Raw genomic sequence first — 21,864 nt, 5'->3', positions numbered from 1 at the left:
GTGATCGTGTAGCGTCAATAAACTTGTAGATGTACTTGTGTTTACAGAATAAAATACCAAGGTCCAAAGTCAACAAAAAAAACTTAAAAATATGTGACTGATCTGAAGGGTACTCTCATCACTCTCTGGACAGAAAACTTATTTCGGTGTGAGTCCTGGGTAAGCGTCTGAAAAAGTCCCTGTATGTCAATAAAGTGACGGGATGATCAGACGGCGTATTTTTCAAGCAACAGATGACATCACCGTCATCATTTACTAATGTTGGTGGTTCGGTTAATTGCTCTTAAGATTAACCTTACCGTCCTTTAAAACTTAAATGATACTTAGAAAGTAAGTAAGTAATAGTTATTTGTAAAGCGCCTTTCTAGACCAGGGTCACAAAGCGCTTGAAAAATCACAAGCAATACATACTTAAAAATACTTCTAGATTTAGCGTGACAATGAATAGCTCTGAAAGTAAAAATCAGAATTTGATCAATAAAATTGATCCTTAAAGAAACTGACAGCCAATGCAGCGTTTTAAGGATCGGGGAAATGCCAGTTCTTCTACTAGAGCTGGTCAGAATTCTTGCTGCAGATTTTTAAAAGTAGGAAACCATTAAACATTAAGGACAATTTAAACAGGAGGCTATACTAGTTAGATTAGCTGGTGATTACAGCTGTAATTTTTGGTTGAAATGTATCACCCCAAAACACATTTTACTGTTCATTGTACACACTGTACATTTTAAAGTTAGTTTAAATAACAAAAAATATTTTTCTTCCAACTGAAGACAGTATGACAATTGAAGTGTATGCTTTTTGTCTGCTATGGCGACACATTCAAAAGATTATCTCAAATCCACATGAATATTATCCTTTCGAGATCTCCAGAGGGATTAATAAAGTTTATCCATCCATCCATCAAATATTAGCCAACTGTCAATTTTAAGATCGAGCAGAAATAAAAGTGCAAAAAGACTTGTCACCATTGGACGACTCGGGATATACCAGCAGGAAGAGGAAGATTAAAGGCAAATGGAGTTGGTTAGGGAACGTAGATAAAACAGATGTCTTTGTTGTCACACAGGAAATAATAAAACAATGTCACCACGGTTTTGTCCGGGGGGCGGAGAAGAGAAAACGAGGACCCCTGCAGATTTAGCATTAACGCAACAAACAGATCAGATGAGATTATCTCTCACTGATCCCTGTAAAGTAGAGGCGAAAATTCATTGATTCCTGAAGCGTCTGGCACATTTCTGGATCATTTGTCATAAATCAGACAAACACAAGGTTGGTGTTGTGAGAGGGGGGGATATAATCTGTGATTAAAACTCAACAGTAACCATGTAATCCTCACAAACAAAAGCACTGCTTTCTAGTCGTGCCAGAACAATATTAATTGTCTTTTCATCCTGGAATTCTCGTCGGTACTGGTCAAAGTTCCCATCATTGCACGGCTAACTTTTCACACGCTTAAGGCACCACGGAGAAAGTTAAGATGTTTTCTTATATAGCTCAAGACACCACACTTTTCCTTTAAATCCCATTGTCATGAAAGTGAAACGATTTAGGAGCCACGGTAGAGTCTGAAGTGCATCAATTTTGAAACGTAATATTCCATCTTTAATCATTGATTCCACGTCAAACTTATCACAAGTTAAGTTGGAGTCCCATCATGGCAGTTGCTTGCCTGGATTCATCTGACCTACTTTTGCTTCTCTCTCCCGCCCCTCAGCATGGTCTAGGAAGTGGAGAAGGGAAGACCACCAGGCATGCACACAGCAGGACTCGTAGCAAGGAAAAAAGCAGAGGAGGTCTACCAGCTCCATCTTCCAAGACATCTAAAAGATAATGTAATCTTGGGACGTCCTGGTGTTTGTTCCTGGAACACAAGTGCTGACAACAACAACAACACCATCCTTGGGTGAGAGACAGAGAGAGAGAGAGGCTCCAGATTTTTTTTTGTTGTCTAGTTTATCCAGCACTGTGATCTGAATTGTAAAGGCCATTGACCTACATTTCAACGGCTCTTTTGTTGTACAGTTGTCTCTGCTGATCACAGACAAGACACAATGCAGGGCATTGACGAGGGAATCAAACATGGGTTGCTTTGTGACAAACTACAAAAACTTGGCTTCAGCAGAAAAGAAAGAAAAAAAAAACATGGCCACTGTTGTCATGTGAAGCAGCGGTTGTTCATACCTGCCCTCTCTCAAAGTTTTCCTTCTCCAGCTCCAGACTGTTGGCCCCTCCTGTCCGCCGGATCACTTTGGGAATAGCGTTGGGTACTTGCTGCATGGAGCTCTTCACCCGATCCATGGTCGACGGAGGCTGAGAGGAGGACGAGAGAAAAAAAACACCGTTCGGTATAAAAAAAAAATGGTTGATATATATCCTCGTGCTATGGCGAGCAGCTGTCCATGCTGTGTCCTGTCTCTCGTCACTGGACCTGATCTCCGTCTACAGAACACGCCACTTGACAGTAGCGGTCCAGAAAAGCAAAAGTGTAAAGTGGGCAGCGATAGACCCTCCTTCCGCCGTAACATTTTTCATAATAAAAGCCAAAAAAAAAAGAGCATATTTTGGGGAAATAAAACATATCTATTTTTTTTAAAGATTCTCATATTGATTAATCTAAATGGTGGATTTATCAATAAACTTTAAACTTTTTTTTTAAATAAACCGTTATGCGTCAGTTATTATTTGGATATTTCTTCACTGACTCCTCCCACTGTTGTCTACCACTGGCTGAACTATTCCCCGCCACATCCGCCCCATCATCACCCACACTACTGTGAACATTAAATACGACCGGATGACAATTTGAATATTTAAATGATTAGTCTGTGTATCTGTGACCGAATATAAGGATATATTTTTTAATAATTTACTTGAATAATTTGAACTGCTCAAGGACACCCTAGAAATGAGAAAAAGAAAGAAAAGAAGCTCCATCTGGCTCAAGAATGCCCTCCGGTGGTCACTGTGGTGCTCAGCTGCCTGCGAAAATAGATCTCAAAATTCCAACTAGAACTTACACCTTTTTTTGGGGAATGTTAAAATAATATTAACAGGAAAATGTATTGTTTCTGTTTTTTATTTCAATTTATATTTTATATACTTTAATAGTATTGATTACTTTTTATTTCATTCATATTATTTAATTATTTGTATCTGTAATGTCACCACAAAACATTCCTGTGAAGTGTTTACAACACCGGCAATAAAAGTATCTTATTCTGATTCTATTATACTTATTAAAATCGTGTCTTCATAGTACAGTGGGTCTTGGTACGGCCATTTCTAACCATCTGTATGTTTTAGACATACTGCAGAATTGACAATAAACTACCTTGACCTTTAAAATGTATTTGTGGATAAAGTGTTAACTTGACTTCCCAAAACTCAAATCTCAAATATTTATAGGTAAAGTTGTAGTAGAAGTCATATTCAAAGGTTTACAATTATTACAAGTTTATAAATGTTTAAAAGTATATTACATATACATCCAAGTTAATGGTTGACAAGCTTTAAATAATGAAGGATATCATTTTTTTAATTGCATATATTATATATGTATATATTATATATATAATATATATAACAACAATATGTTGTTATATATATACAATATATATAACAATATATTCAACAATATTGTTGAATAAACAATTTCCCAAAGGAGACCTCCTGAGGGATCAATAAAGTTTTACCTTACCTTACCTTACCTTATAATATATATTATATGATATACATGATTACATTGACTTTGTTATTTTTCTTTGATCTATGTTCTTTATCTTTAGACTTAGATTGTGTCATCTTGTTCTTTCTCTTTATTCTTGTTCTTATTTTTATGAATAATTGCTGTATTGCTGTGTCTAATTGGAAACAATTTCCTGAAGGAGACGTCCTGAGGGATCAATAAAGTCCTACCTAACCTAACCTTTTCTCAGCAGGCCATCTAGGCTATTACCATGAATTGTTGAAGTTGTATAAATTGCTGCCGGTAAGCTAGTGCTTTTTCTGATTTTGACACCAGTGCAGTAGAGGCTCAGAAGTATCACTGATTTATTTCACCCCAGTAGCAGATTGAGTTTTCCAGGAAGACACCTTGATGTCCAGGCCTCTTTGAATGCTGCCCCCACAACCCCAATCTCCAATAAACCGTCCAATAAAAAAGGTTTTAAATTTTGGTTTAAAATTACTTTATAATAATTAATTTTATAATAACAACTGTAAATGATCATTGTGGTGGTTTGTTTTCTTAACTTTAAAATAAGGCAGTATTAAAATAAATATATATATTTTTAATTATAAAAAGACAATAGTATTAATGTTATGTACATATGACAATTAAACGTAAACTGTAAACAAAAAACAAAAAAACAACAACTACATAATAGCCGTAGTGAAATCTCGCGAGACTGACACTGTAACTAAGCGCCGGGGCTTGGTCTTGAAGTTTTCAGTTGCATCTGTAGATGAATCAAAACAGCACGAAGATGTCGGGACGATCAGGACGCGCAGAGACTCGCAGTCGCGCCAAAGACGACATTAAGAAGGTTCTGGCGGCCATCGAGAAAGTGCGGAAATGGTAAGTCGTCCGTACGGACCAGTACGTGCACGTGAATGTTTGCGTGTCAACGGGAATTGTGCTGCTATCTCCTGTGCTGCTCAACAAACTTCACTCGGAAAAGTTGCATGATTGGCAGGGCGGCGCGCCAATCAGAGCCCTCGTTTGACGATAGAGGAGGGGCTTATTGGATTTTTTTTTCTTCCTCCCCTACGAGATCTGTCAATATGGCTTTAGCTTGTGCAGCTCGCTAGTAACACACGAGTAACAACAGCGACGCTGAATAACCTCGAAACCCTCCAACAATACCGATTAAATGTCCACTTTTTAGCGATGAAAACGTGCATTACCAACTCGTAAAGGGCTCTCTAGTAAATTGAGTAACTGATCATCCAGATGCTACTGCTACAGTATATATATATATACTCAGCTGCTTCTCTCTCAATCTTTCCATCAAAAGGGAGAAAAAATGGGTGACTGTTGGAGACACATCCTTACGCATATACAAGTGGGTCCCTGTGACGGAAACGAAGCAGGTGGGTGCTAATGTCCATGATCTGTTTAGAGGATAAAGCTTAAATGTCAATGTCATCTTTTTTTCTTTTTTTTCTTCCTCCTCTCTCCAGATATTCCGCACCAAGTCGACGACGGGTGGAAATGCCAGTGGACTGAAGGACGTAGTCCTGGAAAACACCAATTCTTTGCTGGATTATACTGGTGAAGATGTTTAATTAATTAAGTTTATTAATAAAAACCACTGCCAGATGTCGGTAAAGTGTTTCTTATGTTTTTTGTGGGACAGATGAAAACAGCAACCAGAGCTTTCTGTCGGATGTTTACCATCCAAAGATGGACAATAGCAGCAGCAACTCCAGCTCGCAGCAGGTCAGCCCTCCACACAACTCCAGCCTCAGAGCCGAAGACTCTCAGCCGCCCATGCTTGGCCAGGAGACCGTGGACGGTAACTTGCCTTTAATCATCTGTCTATTTTTTTTATATTCAAATGAAAGGTTCACTTATGTTTACATAATCACACAAAGAACCTTTATAGAAGACAGCATGTCAAAGATGATCCTTTGTGTCCATATATTGATAACTTGTGTCATCAGATCACATGAGGAAACGGAAACGAGTACTTATGTAGTACTATATATTGGGTCATATTTACATTAAAAATTATCCACCATTAAAATACTGCCAAAATATATTTTTGTAGGTTTAAACTTTTGGTTGAAAAATGAATATTCTGGACAATATCAACTGCAGTGAAGATAAGCATAGTAATTATAGGTATATAACGGTAAATAGCAATACTTTTATTTCTGATACTCTACTCGATATTCAATAATACTGTATTGATATAAAAAATGTTAGGCTAAGTAGAACTTTATTGATCCCTCAGGAGGTCTCCTTCAGGAAATTGTTTTTTTCAAATTAGCCACAGCAATACAGCAATTATTCATAAAAAATAAATCAAAATAAAACAAGAACAAGAACAAGAAGAAGTAAAGGGAAAGAACAAGATGATACAATCTAAGTCTAAGATAAAGAACATAGATCAATGAAAAATAACAAAGACAAAGGATACAAAGATTAACATAGAATAGAACATCATGATACTTTTACTCCACTCCTGCCCCCGAACTCAGAATTGTACAATTTAATAGCCCGAGTCCTATGAGTCCTTGAGTCTATTTGTTTTGCATCTGGGAAGGAGCATTCGTGCTCATCTGCTTCTCTACTCACTGATGAAAATGCTGAGAGGATATCAGGAAGAGAAAAAAATGTATATATCATCTTTTTTTCACCTTTGAAATAAGATTTTATTTGTATTCAAAGTTATTTTATGGTTTATATTTCAATAGTGTGTGTATAAAGACAATCATTTGATGTTTTTTTTTTACAATTAACACTCAAATATTCACAGCGTTTATTAATTTGTGTGCTGCAATTAAACCTCTGGCCATTAGTTGGCAACATTCATCATTTCCTCCATGCCAAAGTAAAAACTAAACTGTGCGAAAAGAAAGGATACACCAGGATCAAGCAGCTTTTAACGCTGATGTTTGGAATCATTTTGGCTTTTAAACAAAGTTTAAAGTTAGAAAATTAAACACAGACAGATACTGGATATTGCATGTTGCATAAGTTGTTTGAGACTGTTAATGTACTTCAGAATCTCCAGATTCTTGCCAATACACAGCCCTAGTAGTAATCATAAACATGGTTTAGCTTAAACAATTAACAATTATATTGATTATTTATCAAAGTTTGAAAAGTGAAAGAATAAAGGACAAATCAATATTTGAGGTCAGGGGGACCCTTGGGACAAGCAAAATAATCAGAATCAAAAAGATGGTTGTCTAGTTCGTACAAGTTTTTATCATAGAAATCCATGTAATCATTAACAGTCTTCCATTCAATGGTTATTCAACATCTGTGTCACATGACTAGCATCTCAAATTACTGTGATAGACTACAACCCCTGACCTAAGAGGTTGGAATCTTTTTTTTTTTTTTTAATTAAACCTTTACCTCATACTGTAACGCCATTGTGTCGTTGCAGGACCAGTTCACTCTGGACAAGAAGGAGCAGATGAACCTCCTACTCTGGTCAAGGAGGACCTTCTTTCATCAGCAAGTGGGAGACGCAGCACTCGGGACCCTCAGGTTCTTAAAAAAATTAAAAGTGCTTTAATTAATGGCCTGTCCGAACATGAAATGTACAAAGCGTCAAGCTCCACTTTGTTTTTTTCTTCTGTACTTTCTATCATCATATTTCATAAACTATGTTGTTCTACAGATCATTTGATTTCATGTCTGAGCCAAATTCTAAATTATCTGCAGACACCAGGAACTTGCCGTCTGGATAGTTTTTTTTTATTGTTTTCACATTCTTTTGTCTGTGTTGTGTTCTGGCAAAAGGTATTGGTCAGAATAAAGCAGCCAACTTTAAGTGATAACATGTGTGTTGCAAAATAGTTCATGTCACATCTGTATTTGAGTGAAATACAGATGTTTCATGTAATACAGTTCAAGTTTAAAACAGTTATTTATACAAATGTGTTATTTGCATCAAACTGGGGAAAAAAAACATATTTTTCTTTGATTATTTAAGCACTTAATTCCAGTTATTCTGAGTTGGAAGACAGTAAGTTGAAAGTCATTGAAAACTAACCACGATGATGAATTAATTTCATTGTATTTCTGTCCGCAGGAAGAACAGGATGAGACAGGAGCACCTCCACTGAAGAAAATATGCACAGGAGAAAATTCTGTTCTGAGATAGCCTTACTTACTTGTATAGTAAAAGGGTTTCTTCGATATTATTGACGGATTACAAAATGAAGATACTGCAGCTTTTTATGTAATTATACAAATCACTAGATTGATTTATCCATTTAAAAATACTGCCTGCCTGTTCTGTTTTTATTGTAGTTTTAAGATCTCAAGAGAGATAAGCATTTTACACAACAATAACCAAGACTTGTATTATTCTTTGTTTTGTTTATGCACTTAGCAACATCATTTGTGTTCTATAACTATTTAAAAAAAAAAAAAAGGTATTTAAAATGGTCTAACAAATTGTGGTTATGATCAGAATGTATGTAGATTTTAAAAAGGCTCATGCTATTGGCTCCTGGCTTGCAAGACAAAACAATGAAATGAAAGAGAAAGTGTTTTTTTTATGCCAATGTTTAAAATGATTGTAATCTGTAAAGGAAGAATAAATGCAAACGTTTATTTTAACTTGTGAAAATGGTTTTCATGAACAACATCTTACACGTTTCCAACATGGTTCAATTTTATATCAATTTTATCGTCTGTACAATTACATTTCCACAGTGGCAGTTGCGAAGGACCGTCAACCAAAAAATAAAGGAAAAAAGTAAAAAGAAGGCAATCAAGCTAAATAAACTGTTTCTTAAAGCAGCGCTTCATATTTTTCAAGGCGTAACTGAATCGAAGTTACACTTTTATAACACTTGGGGGAGCCAGAAACAATATTTTATAACTTACTTATTGTCCCTTTTATCCTCTGAGACAAAAGCTTTGGCCTGTTTCCTGAATAGGACCTAATAAATACATGTAGCATTTGCCTTTTTTTTTCTTTAAAAAAGCATATTTTATATAGATGGAGGAATTCTTATACCAATTATTAATATTATTATCTGACTAACAAGTCCGCTACCTTATAATTCAGCTGTTTATTGTTTGGCAGTTGCTGTAGAACTCTTTTGCTGTCATTCCTTTTTTTCACTGAAATGGAGCAAGTTCTATAATGTTAGCGATGGGTTAATGTGATTTCATGGAACAGCTGATGAGGTAAAAGCACTTTTATACTTAATTTTAATATGATATATCCTATGTTTTTTTTAACACAAGTTGCATGTTAAACGTAAATAAATAATTTCATATTGATATTTTTTTATAACAAGAAGTTGCGTGTTAAAAAAGTAAGTGAATTTGACTCTAATAAAAGTGGATCTTCAGCAATTTGGCGCAAGTTCGTCTATCAATCATCATCGAAAAAAAAACACATTAACTGCAATAAAGCACCAAGGAGAGCAATGTCATCCGCTTCCCCCTTTTACTTTATCCATCTTTGTAGAGGCGGTTTGATGAACGGAATTGACGTGGTACAAGCGCTTCACCAATCATAATCCGCGTGACGTCAATTTAACGATGGCGCCCTGAACGCTGCGGCCAATCAACGTGTCCTGGAGGCGGGGCTTCCGGTCGACGCTCTTCGCTGCCGGGGAAACGTCTCTGGGCGGACAGAACCTGTGCCGGTCTACTAGAATCTCCCGCCATTTCAACTGGAACTTCAACCTCCCGATTGATCCAGCTTTTCTTGGTTCAAGTGGGACACCAGCCAGCACCGTTATACGATTAGAAACCAGATCGATTTATTTTAAATATTAAATCCACGACCAGGACTTACTGTTTTGCGTGAGGATTTACTAGGTTTTCTAAGACTTCATCAAGACCTTCTACTGACATTTTTTTTTTTTTGCCGCGAGTTTGAGACTCCTTTTCTGGGGCTGGATTTTTTTTTTTTGACATGATCGACCGCCGGGGATCTTGTGAGTCAACACTATAGACAACAACGTCAACACTTGTCACACCGAAAAGGAGACTTTTTAAAGAGAAGCAAAGGATGCGATGAGGCGCCTTGGAAGACGCGCGTTGTTATTGTTTTGCAACGACATAGCTACTAGCTAGCCCTGCTAGCTGTAACACGTTGGGCCCCACCGGCTGTCTGATCTTTTACTTTTCTTTTTCTGTATATACCGAAGCTTTATTCTTTTTTTGGAGTTGTCAGGGTGGCGTGTTGTAAGAGATAAGTCGCGCTATAGTTAGTTCGCAATGGCTCCGCTTCTGGGCCGAAGACCTTATCCGCTAGTTAAGCCGCTAGCTGAGCCAGCAGGCCCGGGAGAGGAGGTCTACATCATCGAGCACACGAAGGAGGCCTTCAGGAACAAAGAGTATCCTCAGAACCACGGTGATGTCCTACTCATTTTGAAAGCCTTAAAACCCCTGTAGCTCGCCATTCTCTCCTATTACCACACTGGGAGGCCTGAACAACAACATGCTAACGCTCTGTCATTTTCAGACGTTTTTTAATATTTCCCCCCCGCACTTTGATCCCTTTATTTAACACTTTCCTTTCATGTCTGTTCCTAGCTAGCCGGGTTATTCTTACACTTAAACACATTAATGAACTGTTACTATTGCTGTGAAATTAAACTTGTACCGGGTATTTCTTAAAAATGTCCTTTCACTTTTAGCTTTTGTACTGTCAAGCTATGCTAACAGGGCGAGCTAGCTCAGTGCTAACGTTATGTCACAATAGCAGCATGAGATGCTCGGAGATGGTCTAGGGATGTTTTTCGTAGTATTAAAACGGAACCTGCCACTCGGAAACTTAAAATAAAATGGCAAAAAAAACAACTCACCTATTTGAGTTGGAATCTTTGGTTTGAGATGAGGATGAGTTCCTACTGTTTACTACAAGGTTCCCGCGGATCCTTAAAAAGTCTTAAAAAGGCATTTAATTCATGAATCTAAATAAATCAATTTTAATTGAAAATAAAATCTTAAATCCAATGTTTAAACGTCTTAAAGGTATGAAGACAAATATTCGTTTCAAATCTCAAAAATAATTAAACATTTATATATATATATATATTTTTTAAATGATTTACAGGTGGTCAATAAAATGCAAAATTGAAATAAATGTTAAAACAATTAACAGAGACCAAAAAAAGTGTAAATTAGATGAGAATTGTCCAAATATTTTTTATACTACTCAATGTAAAAGGCAAGGTGTAGTTTGTGCTGGACATTTTATTTGTTTAAAAACATACAACGTGTTAATTTCCAACCGGGTTTGGTTGATCTTGAAATAAAATTTTAAAACTTTTTTTTTTTTTAATTTACGCCATAAACCCTGTTCCTTGAACCTGAAAATAGACTTTGTTTTAAGTGGCTTTAGTGCTTCTTTATTCCATCTCCGGAATGTCTTGTGATTGGTCTTTCAAAAAGACTTGGTAAAATGTGGTCAACATCAGCTAAGATCCGGTGAAACTATTTTTTTTAGTGATTTATTCTTTACTCTACTAAAAAAAAATGGAATATCCCATAAAAATCAACCCCAGTAACTCAACAAAACTACTATTTCTCCTCTGTATAACTGAGCATCATAGTTGAAAACGAATGTACCTCTGACGGGTAACGCTTTGATTGGCTGAAACTAACTTCCATTATTGCAGCAGGGATTAACACTGAATACTTTTGCGATGATGTCTCAAGCAGCTGTAAATCCTCGCCAGACTGGTCTTGAGTGTTGGAAAAATGAATCAGCAATGTCATTCTATTGTGTTGCAAAAGTTTCCTTAACTTGGTGTCCACAGTGAATATGAGGCTCGTTTGAGTAGGTACAGCGAACGCATCTGGACATGCAAGAGCACCGGCAGTCTCCAGCTGACGCACAAGGAAGCATGGGAGGAAGAACAGGAAGTCACAGAACTGTAAGTGTCTGATCCTTTACTCGTTCTTCTGACGAATATGTGTGGCCTTCAAGTTATTTCCATCAACGTGGGAGTTTTGCACATTTTATAATACAGCTGTTAAGACGGCAACTGTTGCCACCGAGATTCTGCGCTGTGGTTGGTTCGTTCTGAAGCTCCGCCTTGATTTCTAGTTGAATGGTGTGTGCTACATGTGAATGCCCTTGAAAATGTTATTCCTTCCTCACCTTTTTTAGTGAAAGAAATATAAATGTGATGTTATACAAGATGTTTCACAATCATTTTGGAGCAAATATATGTTGACAATTTTTCATGAACCTACAATGGCTGCTAGTTAAATGCTAAGACTTTTACAGAAAAAATGTAACCGTAAAATGCTCCATCAATGTATATTTATGAGGACTAAGTTGCCGTCTTGATGTTTACCATTTCAAATTAGGTTTTGAATAACTGCATTGTTTCACATCTCTTAATAAATTCTATCATTTACTCTGTGTAGGCTAGAGGAAGAGTATCCCGTCTGGTTTGAGAAGCCCATCCTTGAGATGGTTCACCACAACACGGTGTCTCTCGACAAACTGGTTGAAATGGCGTGGATGGAGATTTTAACCAAATATGCCGTCGGTGAAGAATGTGATTTCATGGTGGGTGTAAAGACTTAACTCTAACACGCAAAATTCAATTGTAGTTCTTGCATTTTGTAATTTCTGATCACTCTGTCAACTCACTCCGTTTCTTAGGTTGGGAAGGACAAAAGCCTGCGTGTAAACGTGGTCAAGATTCACCCTCAGGAGAACACGGAGGGTGAGGCCGGAGAGAAGAAGCTGGAAGGCGCCTGCGACTCTCCGTCGAGTGACAAGGAAAACGCCAGTCAAGAGAATCAAAAAAAGGAACCTGCTCCCAGAGAAGAAGACAACAGACGAGAGAGTCTGAGTAAGTTGGTATCATTTAAACAGCTTCATTTAAATTACTGTTATTATGAGCTTTTAAAGGGAAAAAATGTACAATCCTGCTTTTCTAACCAGTATTTTTTAACATATGCAAATATAATATATTGACAAAAATTAGTTTGGCTTAATCACACTTGGTATGTCCTAAGTTAGGCATATAATTCAAGCCTTAGACAATAATGTATGTGAATAAGAAAAAGAAGCATGGAAACTGTGCTAATAAGCTTAAGATTTTGATGGTTGTTCCAAAAATATTATGGCCTTTTTTTTTTCAAAAGTTGCTGTGACCCTTTACTTTATTTAAAAAAAAAGTTTTTATTAGAAATATTCCAATCATGTATACATTTAAACAGATAACCTTTTTTTTCTGACAAACAATCTGATAACAATTGTCAAGAGAAATAATAACGATGATAATAATACAATAATGAATTAAATGATAATCATTTGAAAAACAAGCTATTGTCTGAGTGAATACATTAAATAAACATGATGAAACCCCTACAAGTATACACACCAGCTCTTTACTGTAGACTAATAAGAGACGTACATCTATATAAAGCCTTTTTAAATATAGTTTTGCTCATATTTTTTAGGTGAAAGAGCTCGACGTTCGCCGCGAAAAAGTGCAGCTGCGACCAAGGAAGATAAGAGGAGATGGGTGATGCCCAAATTCCTTCCTCTTAAGTATGACGTGAAGCTTGTCAGCGAGGACAAGGTTTGTTTGCATTGCTATTATCCATGAGTGTCTTTGTGTTTTAATAATGAAGATTTTAAGTGACCGTCTCCTAATGGGATTAAAAATGTCTCCGAAAAATTCATCCACATCAGTAAAGTTGTATTTTTCTATCCCAGGTGATCAGTGACGTTCCCGCCAACAGTCTTTTCAGGTCAGAGCGACCCCCCACGAAGGAGATCATCCGCTACTTCATCAGGCATAATGCTCAGAGACTAGGAATGGGGGAGAGCGCCCCCTGGGTGGTCGAAGATGAGCTAGTGAAGAAGTTTAGCCTACCAAGTAAATTCAGCGACTTCTTGCTTGCGCCTCACAAGGTAATTTGAAATTAGTCTTTTTCCTTTTGTGGACATGGTTTATAATTTTCCTTTTTCTTGCCAAAAAGTTTTTGGCTGAGAATCCTTCAACAAAGCGCAAGAGCTTGACATCTCCTGGCAGCAGAGGCAGCAAAAAATTAAAGAAGAGTGACTCGGCGGAGGATTCGGGCAATGAGAAGGGAGAGAAGAGAAAGGATTCTCAAGGCCTGCCCCTAAGTCCCACCATGTGGAGCCAGATGCAGGTCAGCCATTTTTTTGTTTTGCTAAAAAAAAACATTTTTCCTCATGCGAGTCATACGACTTGATTTCACGAGCAAATAGTGTCGTATTTTTCTCTCATAAAATGATAATAAATGGTTCTCCACGCCAGGCCAAGACACCAGGATCTACGAAAGCCGGGAAGAAGCCTGGAGATGGAAAAGAGGCGAAGAAAATGAGGAAAGGCAGTGAAAAGAAATTTAAATCGCCTAAAAAAGATGGCAAACTGAGCCCAAAGTCTCCCAAGATGAAGCAGATGACTTTGCTACATTTGGCCAAGAGCACCCCATCTGGAAGTCCCAAGAAGCGAGCTAGAAGCAGCAGCTTGGGCACAGCAAAACTAGGGAAAGCGCTGCCTCCCATAGCGCTGCACCTCTTGCGCTACTACAAAGACAACAAGGGCAAGCCTGACAAAAGAAACACGCTGTCGGGCCACATCACCAAGGCCGCCAAAACCTTGTCTGCAGACGACAGGAGCAGACTGCCAGAGGAGCTCAGGGAGGCCGTGGAGAAACGCTTTGTCCTTCTGGAGCGGAAGAGACTATGGGCGGCCATGACGGAAGAGGAAAAAGAGGAGGAAACGAAGAAGAAGCGCAAAGAATTCCAGGAGAAGATGCGAGAAAAAGCGAAGGAGCGTCGCGAGAAGGAGATGCTTGTCCGCCGAGAGCAGTCCCGTCGGTACGAGGACCAGGAGATCGAAGGGGGCAAAACTCTGCCGACATTCAAACTGGTGGACATGCCCGAGGGCTTACCCAACACTCTGTTTGGGAGCATTGCAATGGTTGTGGACTTCCTCAACTGCTACTCCGGCCTGCTCATGCCCGACAATCCCCATCCCATCACAGCCGTGGAGCTGATGGAAGCCATCGCCGCGGGTCGATCCGGCTTCCATTACATTAACCGGGTGATGGTGGTGCTGCTTCAGACTCTGCTGCAGGACGAGCTGGCGGAAGGCTACAGTGAACTGGACATGCCGTTGTCCGAGATCCCACTGACCATGCACTCCGTGTCCGAGCTCGTCCGACTGTGTCTGCGACCGTGCGACGCCCACGGCGAGAGCGGTCAGGGCTCGGACGACCTCGGGGTCCTGGGCGACTTCGACGACGTGGTGACCAGCGAATTCCTGGAGAAACTTGAGACCGTAGAGGTTTTCGAGCTGAGCCCAGAGGAGAAGGTCAATCTACTAGTTGCACTTTGCCACCGCATCCTCATGACCTACTCCGTGGAGGACCACGTGGAGGCCGTTCATCAGCGCTCAGCCGAGCTGTGGAAGGAGCGTCTGGCCATGTTGAAGGAAGCCAACGATCGCAAGAGGGCTGAGAAGCAGAAGCTAAAGGAAGAGGGCAAAGGTAAGAGATGTGGGGGTGAAGGTGTGTATAGGCAAGACTCTGGCAATGCGATGTTTATCACGATACAGGGGCAACGATGCGATATAGTGTGATACTGTAGGAACATGGATATATGTGTAGTATTGTCGAGTACTTGACTCTGGTTTTTCAGAATTTACAAACAACATGACTCTTGACGAAGTCATAACTGCTTCATTTATTTTAAAACCAAAAAATATTTTCAAACATCAACTTTTGCTGGAGTCGACTGTATCCTCTCGTCCTCAGCCTTCGTCGGGATTTTGGGGTATTTTATTGTTCCCATAGAGGCCAGACGTTTAATTGCAAAGCAAAATGTGTGAATTCTGTGAATGTTTGCATGTTGACTGTAAATTATTTCTTTTTTATTATTTTATCGAAATCCATAAAAAAAACAAGCGCTATGAGGGGAAAAAAATAATAATTTGAAAGCAAACAAAGGAATAGTTCAATATTGATAAACTCTTGTTTAAAAAAAACCCCTGTATATCTTGGCCATTCTCTCAGACCCGTAGTAAAAGAAAAATAGTTTTGAATAATTTAAAGGTTTTCTTACACACTTGTATTCAACCTCAAAGGTGAGAAGAAGAAAGAGGTCAAAGAAACGAAGCCATTGAAGGAAGAGAAGGCGGAGCCTCCTGCTGAGCCAGAGGACATGATCAGCTCAGTCAAGAGCCGCCGCCTCATGTCTATGCAAGTGAAGAAGGAGAAGGAGGAAACGGAAAGACTAAATAAAGGTGCGTTTTTTAGCTAAGGTTGCACCTGACCACTGTATTCAACTCGCTGTATTGTCACCAGAGCGCATGGAGCGAGAGGCAGAAGAGGAGCGCATACGCCGACACCGGGTCGCCACGGAAAAGGCCTTCCAGGACGGGATAACCAGAGCCAAACTGGTGCTGCACAGGTTGCCTCTGGGCACAGATAGAAACCACAACAGGTGTGTAGTGATGAACACATTATAAGTGATGATGAAAATAGTTCAGCTTGAAACCTTTTTTTTATTGAAATGTTTCAACGTTTAAATTCAACAATTCGATATCCTGATGGAACCGATATAGTTTTACTTATGTTCTTCGTCCAGGTATTGGCTCTTCTCCAATGAGGTGCCCGGTTTGTTCATCGAGAAAGGCTGGGTGAACGAAAACATCGACTACAGCTTCACACCGCCGCCCGAAGAAAAACTTCCCGAGACCGATGAGGATTCCGAGTGTGCGTCAACTCAAGGTGAAGATTTATATCCGTCTCTTGGTTATGAATTAATCTGATGGACCTCAGCTGGCCTATTCTAGATGTTGCTTCATAATCTGTTTTTATTTCCTTTTTCTTTTTAGGAACCGATAAGGATGACTGCAGTGTGGATGATGCAGTCAGCGAATCAGCCCAGCAGGGGGCAGCAGCAGACATCTGTGTGGAAACCACAATCCCAAAGCATGGACAGAATCTTTGGTAGGATATCCTCTCCCTGCACCGATAAACACAATTTTAAAATAACTTTTTTGGTTAACTATGGTCGTCGTTCTTTCTCTGACAACAGGTTTGTGTGCGAGACTGAAGAACAACTCGTCGAATTGTCCGAAGGTCTTCACCCTCAGGGAGTGAGAGAGGGACAACTAAGGACGAAGATTCGGAGTTTGTAAGTAATGTTATTTAAAAACGAATCAATCATGGTCTTCAATAAAACCCTTTTATCGCTTTCGTTTTCAGATATCCAGCGATCAGTCAATCCATTAGCGTTGGCACAAAGCACAAACTGGGCCTCAACCCCTCTAACCCAGAAGTAGACCTCATCAACTTCATCCGTAGCGATATTCAGGATGTTGCTACACGTCTTCAAAAGGGAGGACTCGGCTACATGGATGATGACGTAGACCTGGAAGAACAGGTTTGTTTCTAGTCCAAACAAACTGATGACCTTCCCTTTTATAATCTGAAAAATTCCAACTTTATTTGACGTGTTTTTTATTTTTCTGCGCAGTTGAAGGACGTGAGCGGCCTGAAGGACTTTGGCGAGTTCATCATCACCATCCAGGCCTGTGTCATTAAGAAGTTCCTGCAGGGATTCATGGCCCCTAAGAAAAAGAAGAGAAAAACGGGAGAAGAAAGCGCTAAGGCTGAAGAAGTGGACGACGAGAAGAGAATCGCGGACGAGGCCAAGGTACAAGCGACGAGTCGAGATGTCACCAATGTGTCTGATGGGTTGAAAAATACTTCCTTTAAAACTTAATTTCTTTTAATCTTAGGTGGCAACAGCAGTGGAAAAGTGGAAAAATGCAATCCGGGAAGCTCAGACTTTCTCCCGGATGCACGTACTGCTGGGAATGCTGGACGCCTGCATCAAGTGGGACATGTCGGCGGAGAACGCGCGCTGCAAAGTGTGCCGCAGGAAAGGTAAAACTGATAATCTGCCGAGTCGTTTATGTGTCACGATATTGTGATACTATTACTGTATCCTCTGGTCCTCAGTTATCATATTTAATTGTTCCTTTAGCTGCAGAGGAACTGCTGCAACCTAGTAGCCGGAAGTTTAATTAGTTTAACAAATAAGAGAACACTGTCAATATTTGCATGTTAATTATACTTCATACACACTTAAACTAAAAGGACTACGAAATGGGATATAAAGGTAAAGAAGAAAATTGATACAGTGCTTTTGATTTCCGATACAGTGTTACAAAAAGGAATATTGCAATATTTAAGTATATAAATCTTTTCTTGCACTCCTACGGTTGAGTCTGAAATTGTCTCTCATTTTGTTTTAATTTCTTCTCGTCAGGCGACGACGAGAAGCTCATCCTCTGCGACGAGTGCAACAAGGCTTTCCACCTGTTCTGCTTGAGACCCGTTCTGCACCGCATACCCCCGGGCGAGTGGAGATGTCCCGCCTGTCAGCCCACCGAGGCCAGACGAGGATCCAGATCCAGGTGATTCGCCTCGTTCGCTCTAACAAAAGCCTCTTAAGAAAGTCCGACATCATCATGTTGAACTTTTTCTTTTCTTTAGGAACTATAACCAAGACACGGAGGATGAAGATGAGGACGAGTCAGAGGAGGAAGACTCTGAAGAGGATGATGATGATGATGACGAGGAAGATGAAGACTACCAGAAAGGACACAGCTGTGAGTCGATTTGTTGCTATGGAGGCAATAAAAGTTGTTAAAATATTACGTTAGAAACAAGTTAAAAATGTCTTTAAGAATATCAGGAAAACAGTAAGTTCGGGACTTGTTGATGGTCTTTGGTAGATTCTTCTCCACCTTATGCAACGTACTGACACCTATTACAAAATAAGAATCACAAAAGGACTTGGCAGCCGTTGCACACGGGGATGACGTCTGGGATTATTTTGCATCAAATGTAAAAACAATCTTGCAAAAGCTGGCTCAGAGGGAATGAGCGGAATGCTGAGATGGATTCTCGGCTCCATTGTCTCCATTGTCCTGGTGTTGACACGCGGCAACGCTCGGGTCTGGCTGACGCTTTTGATGCCTCGTGTCACCGCGGCTTCATCCCGCGTATGTGGCAGGATGATCCCAAACTGTCGGCTCGGGCGCACTCGAGGCGAATGAACAATTCTGGCTTCACGACGAGCCGCACACACGGACACACGAGTGAGATTGACTTTTTTTTGTTTTTGTCGTCCTTTCTTCTCTTCAGTGAGGTCGAGAAAGAAAAATCAGAAGTCGTCGTCGTCTCGTCAGAAAAGTTCAAAGCCAAAATCCAAGAAGTCTTCTAGCAAACCGAAGGGCCCCAACAGTCCGGCGGACATCGACGAGCTGGTGAGACTCGATTCTGAATTAAACATGAGGCCACAGACCGTGGAGGATCTCACCGCCTCTTCCCTTCATCAACATGCTCCTGATGCTCCTCGTTTGGATCCCACAGGTGCGACAGAGCTCCAGGTCCGGGTTGACCAAGCAACAGCTGGAGCTGGAACGCTGTGAGGAAATCATCAAGAAGATTAAGAAGTTCAGATACAGCTGGCCCTTCAGGTGAGCCCAAGTGATGATGATCTTTCATCCGTGCCTAAAGTTCACAGTAGAAGAAGAAATAGAAAAACATAAATGCACATGAGTTTAAACATGCACTGCACATATTAAAAAAACAATAAAATATTATTAATAATATACAATAACAGTTGGGCAATAGTGTAATATTTGTAGCTAATTTCATTCATATTATTCACAATAACAATGACTTGATCTCCAATGTTGACGCCACATGTTCTCTCCACCAGGGAGCCTGTGTCTCCCGACGAGGCCGAGGACTACCTGGAGGTCATCACTCAGCCGATGGATTTCCAGACCATGCTGGGCAAGTTTGGCCAGAACTCGTACCGCCACGCCCAGGACGTCTTGGAGGACGTGAAGCTGATCTTCTCCAACGCGGAGGAGTACAACGACCAGGGCAGCAGCGTCCTGGGCTGCATGGCCAAGACGGAGCAGACCTTCGTGGACCTCCTCCAGAAGCAGCTGCCCAACGTCAACTACCTCCGAAGACACTCACGCAAACGCACCAGCAAACCTCAGGAAACATCGGACGAAGAAGAAGAAGAAGAGGAGGAGGAGGATGAAGAAGTAGTAGAAGAAGAAGAAGAAGAAGACGCAGAGGACGAGGAAGAGAAAGCGAAGCAAAAGAAAATGCAAAACGGAAAATCGCACGGAAAGAAAACGACAAATGGGCGAAGGGCTGCTGTGGAGAGCGAAGACGAGGAAGAGGAGGAAGAAGAGGAGGATGAAGACGACGGCAGGAGGAAAAGCAAAAGGACTTCTGCCACTGCAAGCAAGAAGCGCTACAAGGAGCGGGATAGTGACGATGAGCGGGACACAAGGAAAACGAGGCCAAGGAGAGGTCAAGCTGACGCCGGGGGTGAGAGCAGCGAGGAGGAGCAGGTCAGCCGCCAGCGACATTCCAAGAGACGGAAACGCTGATGCAATTCTTTTTTTGTTGCTTTATTTTTTTTTTTGTCTCGGAAAAACACGCTTAGCTCTTCTGCCTCTCAGGACAAATCATGAATTACGCGCCCTCGATTTTTGTGTGCAGGTTTTGGTCAAAGCAAAGCAAATTTATATTTGTAACATTTGAGTTGTATTTTTTCAAAAGGTATTTGAGAGAATTTATTTTCACTTTTTGGACTTGATTTAAAACCGGTGACCTCAAATCTAGTAGTTTCTTGTTTTGTTTTTTTTTGTACTATGCCTGAACAAGTGCAACGTCATTGGCAATCCTTTATGTACCGACCACTGCACACTGCCATGGAACTGATTTCAATTTCTTTTTTAATTTTCAAACGGAAAAGGGTTTTGTCTTGGCGTGTGAACCAGCTTTTGTTTAAATTACACACAAGTCCTGGCATTTTTTTTTTCTTCTCAATCAAAGTCATATCTGTCCAGGGTTATCTGAACACTGTTTGTTATGGTTGCTATAGAGCTCGTACCATTCAGACATGGCGAAGACTGGAGCTCCAAACATACACTTGACAAAACCCTCGTTGAGTCGTCGGTGACGGCCTTGATGTCTGCAGCAGTGCCCTGCCACTTTAAAAAGCACCTGTACCTCAACGTTCACTCGTGTTTGCACTCCGCTGTGTCAATTCTAATATGCCAGCATCAGGACCACACTTTATAGATTAAAAACAGAGGAAAAAAACCAAGAACTTGTGCATAAACATTTGTAAACAAGTGTGATTTTTGTTAAGAAAATGGGCATTTTTAAATATTTTTGACAGTTTATTTGGTATTGTATAAATATGTTGGTTCAATAAAAAGACAATACAGGGCTTCACAGAACACGTCGAATATTTTTGTACCCTTTCTTGTAGTCAGAAAACACCAGCTCGTCTGCCATGTGTGAAACGGCCACTAGGGGTCACTCTAACCTACCAGCCTGTTTGTGCGACTGGTCAACATGGTGTCCTTGTAGATCTTTCCTCGACGATTATAAGTCTGGCTGCCCTCGACAGGATGACTATGAAAAGCCTCGACATCTGCTTTTATACAAATATTTATAGTCTGTCGAGGGAGTTTCATTTGTATAGAATTTCCAATAAAGGCTGTTGATAAAGATTGGACTTCCGCTTTGTTTGTGACGTCACATCTCGGAATCGTCTTAATGACAAAAAAAAGAATAATGGATTTTATTACATATTTATTTACCCTTTAATTGTTTTTGTTTTTTTTCCGTGAAACTTCTAGTGGATATTATTCAATATTGTATTTGTGAAAGTGTCAAGTGATTATTTCGTTTTGGCACTTTCGACACGTTTATAGGCCCCACAAATAAGAGGGGACCCATAGAAAGTGTAAATGTGATATAATTGACATTTTATTAAGAAATAACAGTGTTTAAACTTTAATTTCAATCGGGATAGGCGGGAAAAGTTTTATATGCTGCCAAGAAAAGCATCAGATTATGTCTTTAATATGACTTTTTATAATATAGCTAATATTAAAATTAGATTTATGCCTTTTTCCCTAATTTTGACCAAATATTGACTTTTTTTTACCCGTTTCAAATGCATTTCTCAACTTTAATGTCCATTAGCTTTACAGTCTTGTCTCCTTTCTTTTTCTATTTGTTTATTTTTTCCAAATATTTGATTAGGAATGTATATTGGCAAGAATATGGAGATACGATACAAGGAC

The 21,864-nt window shown here is 39.8% G+C and overlaps 3 protein-coding genes across 4 annotated transcripts in view; 2 read left to right on the top strand and 1 right to left on the bottom strand.

Annotated features, from left to right (window-relative positions):
* hip1 (huntingtin interacting protein 1) overlaps positions 1–2,512 on the bottom strand; it is a 39,170-nt gene extending 36,658 nt beyond the window's left edge. Inside the window, exon 1 of one of the 2 annotated variants that reach the window (XM_087794840.1) lies at positions 2,188–2,512. Coding sequence is in view for 1 of the 2 variants with exons in the window: in XM_087794839.1 (XP_087650965.1) it covers positions 2,188–2,304 (117 nt within the window). In the remaining variant the exon portion in view is untranslated. The remainder of the gene's footprint in view (positions 1–2,187) is intronic. The other variant, XM_087794839.1, reaches the window with a different exon arrangement.
* A 1,903-nt stretch (positions 2,513–4,415) lies between these two features.
* bcl7bb (BAF chromatin remodeling complex subunit BCL7B b) lies at positions 4,416–8,311 on the top strand. The gene is made up of 6 exons (XM_087795380.1): positions 4,416–4,582; positions 5,022–5,097; positions 5,188–5,278; positions 5,364–5,522; positions 7,128–7,231; positions 7,779–8,311. The coding sequence occupies exons 1-6, from the start codon at positions 4,470–4,472 to the stop codon at positions 7,848–7,850; spliced, it is 615 nt and encodes a 204-aa protein (XP_087651506.1). The 5' UTR covers positions 4,416–4,469; the 3' UTR covers positions 7,851–8,311.
* A 1,035-nt stretch (positions 8,312–9,346) lies between these two features.
* Positions 9,347–21,009, top strand: baz1b (bromodomain adjacent to zinc finger domain, 1B). The gene is made up of 21 exons (XM_087794838.1): positions 9,347–10,050; positions 11,479–11,595; positions 12,095–12,239; positions 12,336–12,528; positions 13,142–13,263; positions 13,401–13,598; positions 13,667–13,840; positions 13,969–15,205; positions 15,802–15,960; positions 16,022–16,160; positions 16,305–16,447; positions 16,555–16,669; positions 16,758–16,856; positions 16,928–17,105; positions 17,199–17,378; positions 17,464–17,611; positions 17,997–18,144; positions 18,224–18,339; positions 18,878–18,999; positions 19,106–19,212; positions 19,458–21,009. The coding sequence occupies exons 1-21, from the start codon at positions 9,932–9,934 to the stop codon at positions 20,149–20,151; spliced, it is 4,653 nt and encodes a 1,550-aa protein (XP_087650964.1). The 5' UTR covers positions 9,347–9,931; the 3' UTR covers positions 20,152–21,009.
* Positions 21,010–21,864: the final 855 nt, after the last annotated feature.

Source organism: Callionymus lyra, chromosome 7 (genome assembly GCF_982586985.1).
Source record: "Callionymus lyra chromosome 7, fCalLyr1.hap1.1, whole genome shotgun sequence".
Lineage (NCBI taxonomy): Eukaryota > Metazoa > Chordata > Actinopteri > Syngnathiformes > Callionymidae > Callionymus > Callionymus lyra.
This window is presented reverse-complemented; position numbering and strand designations above follow the sequence as displayed.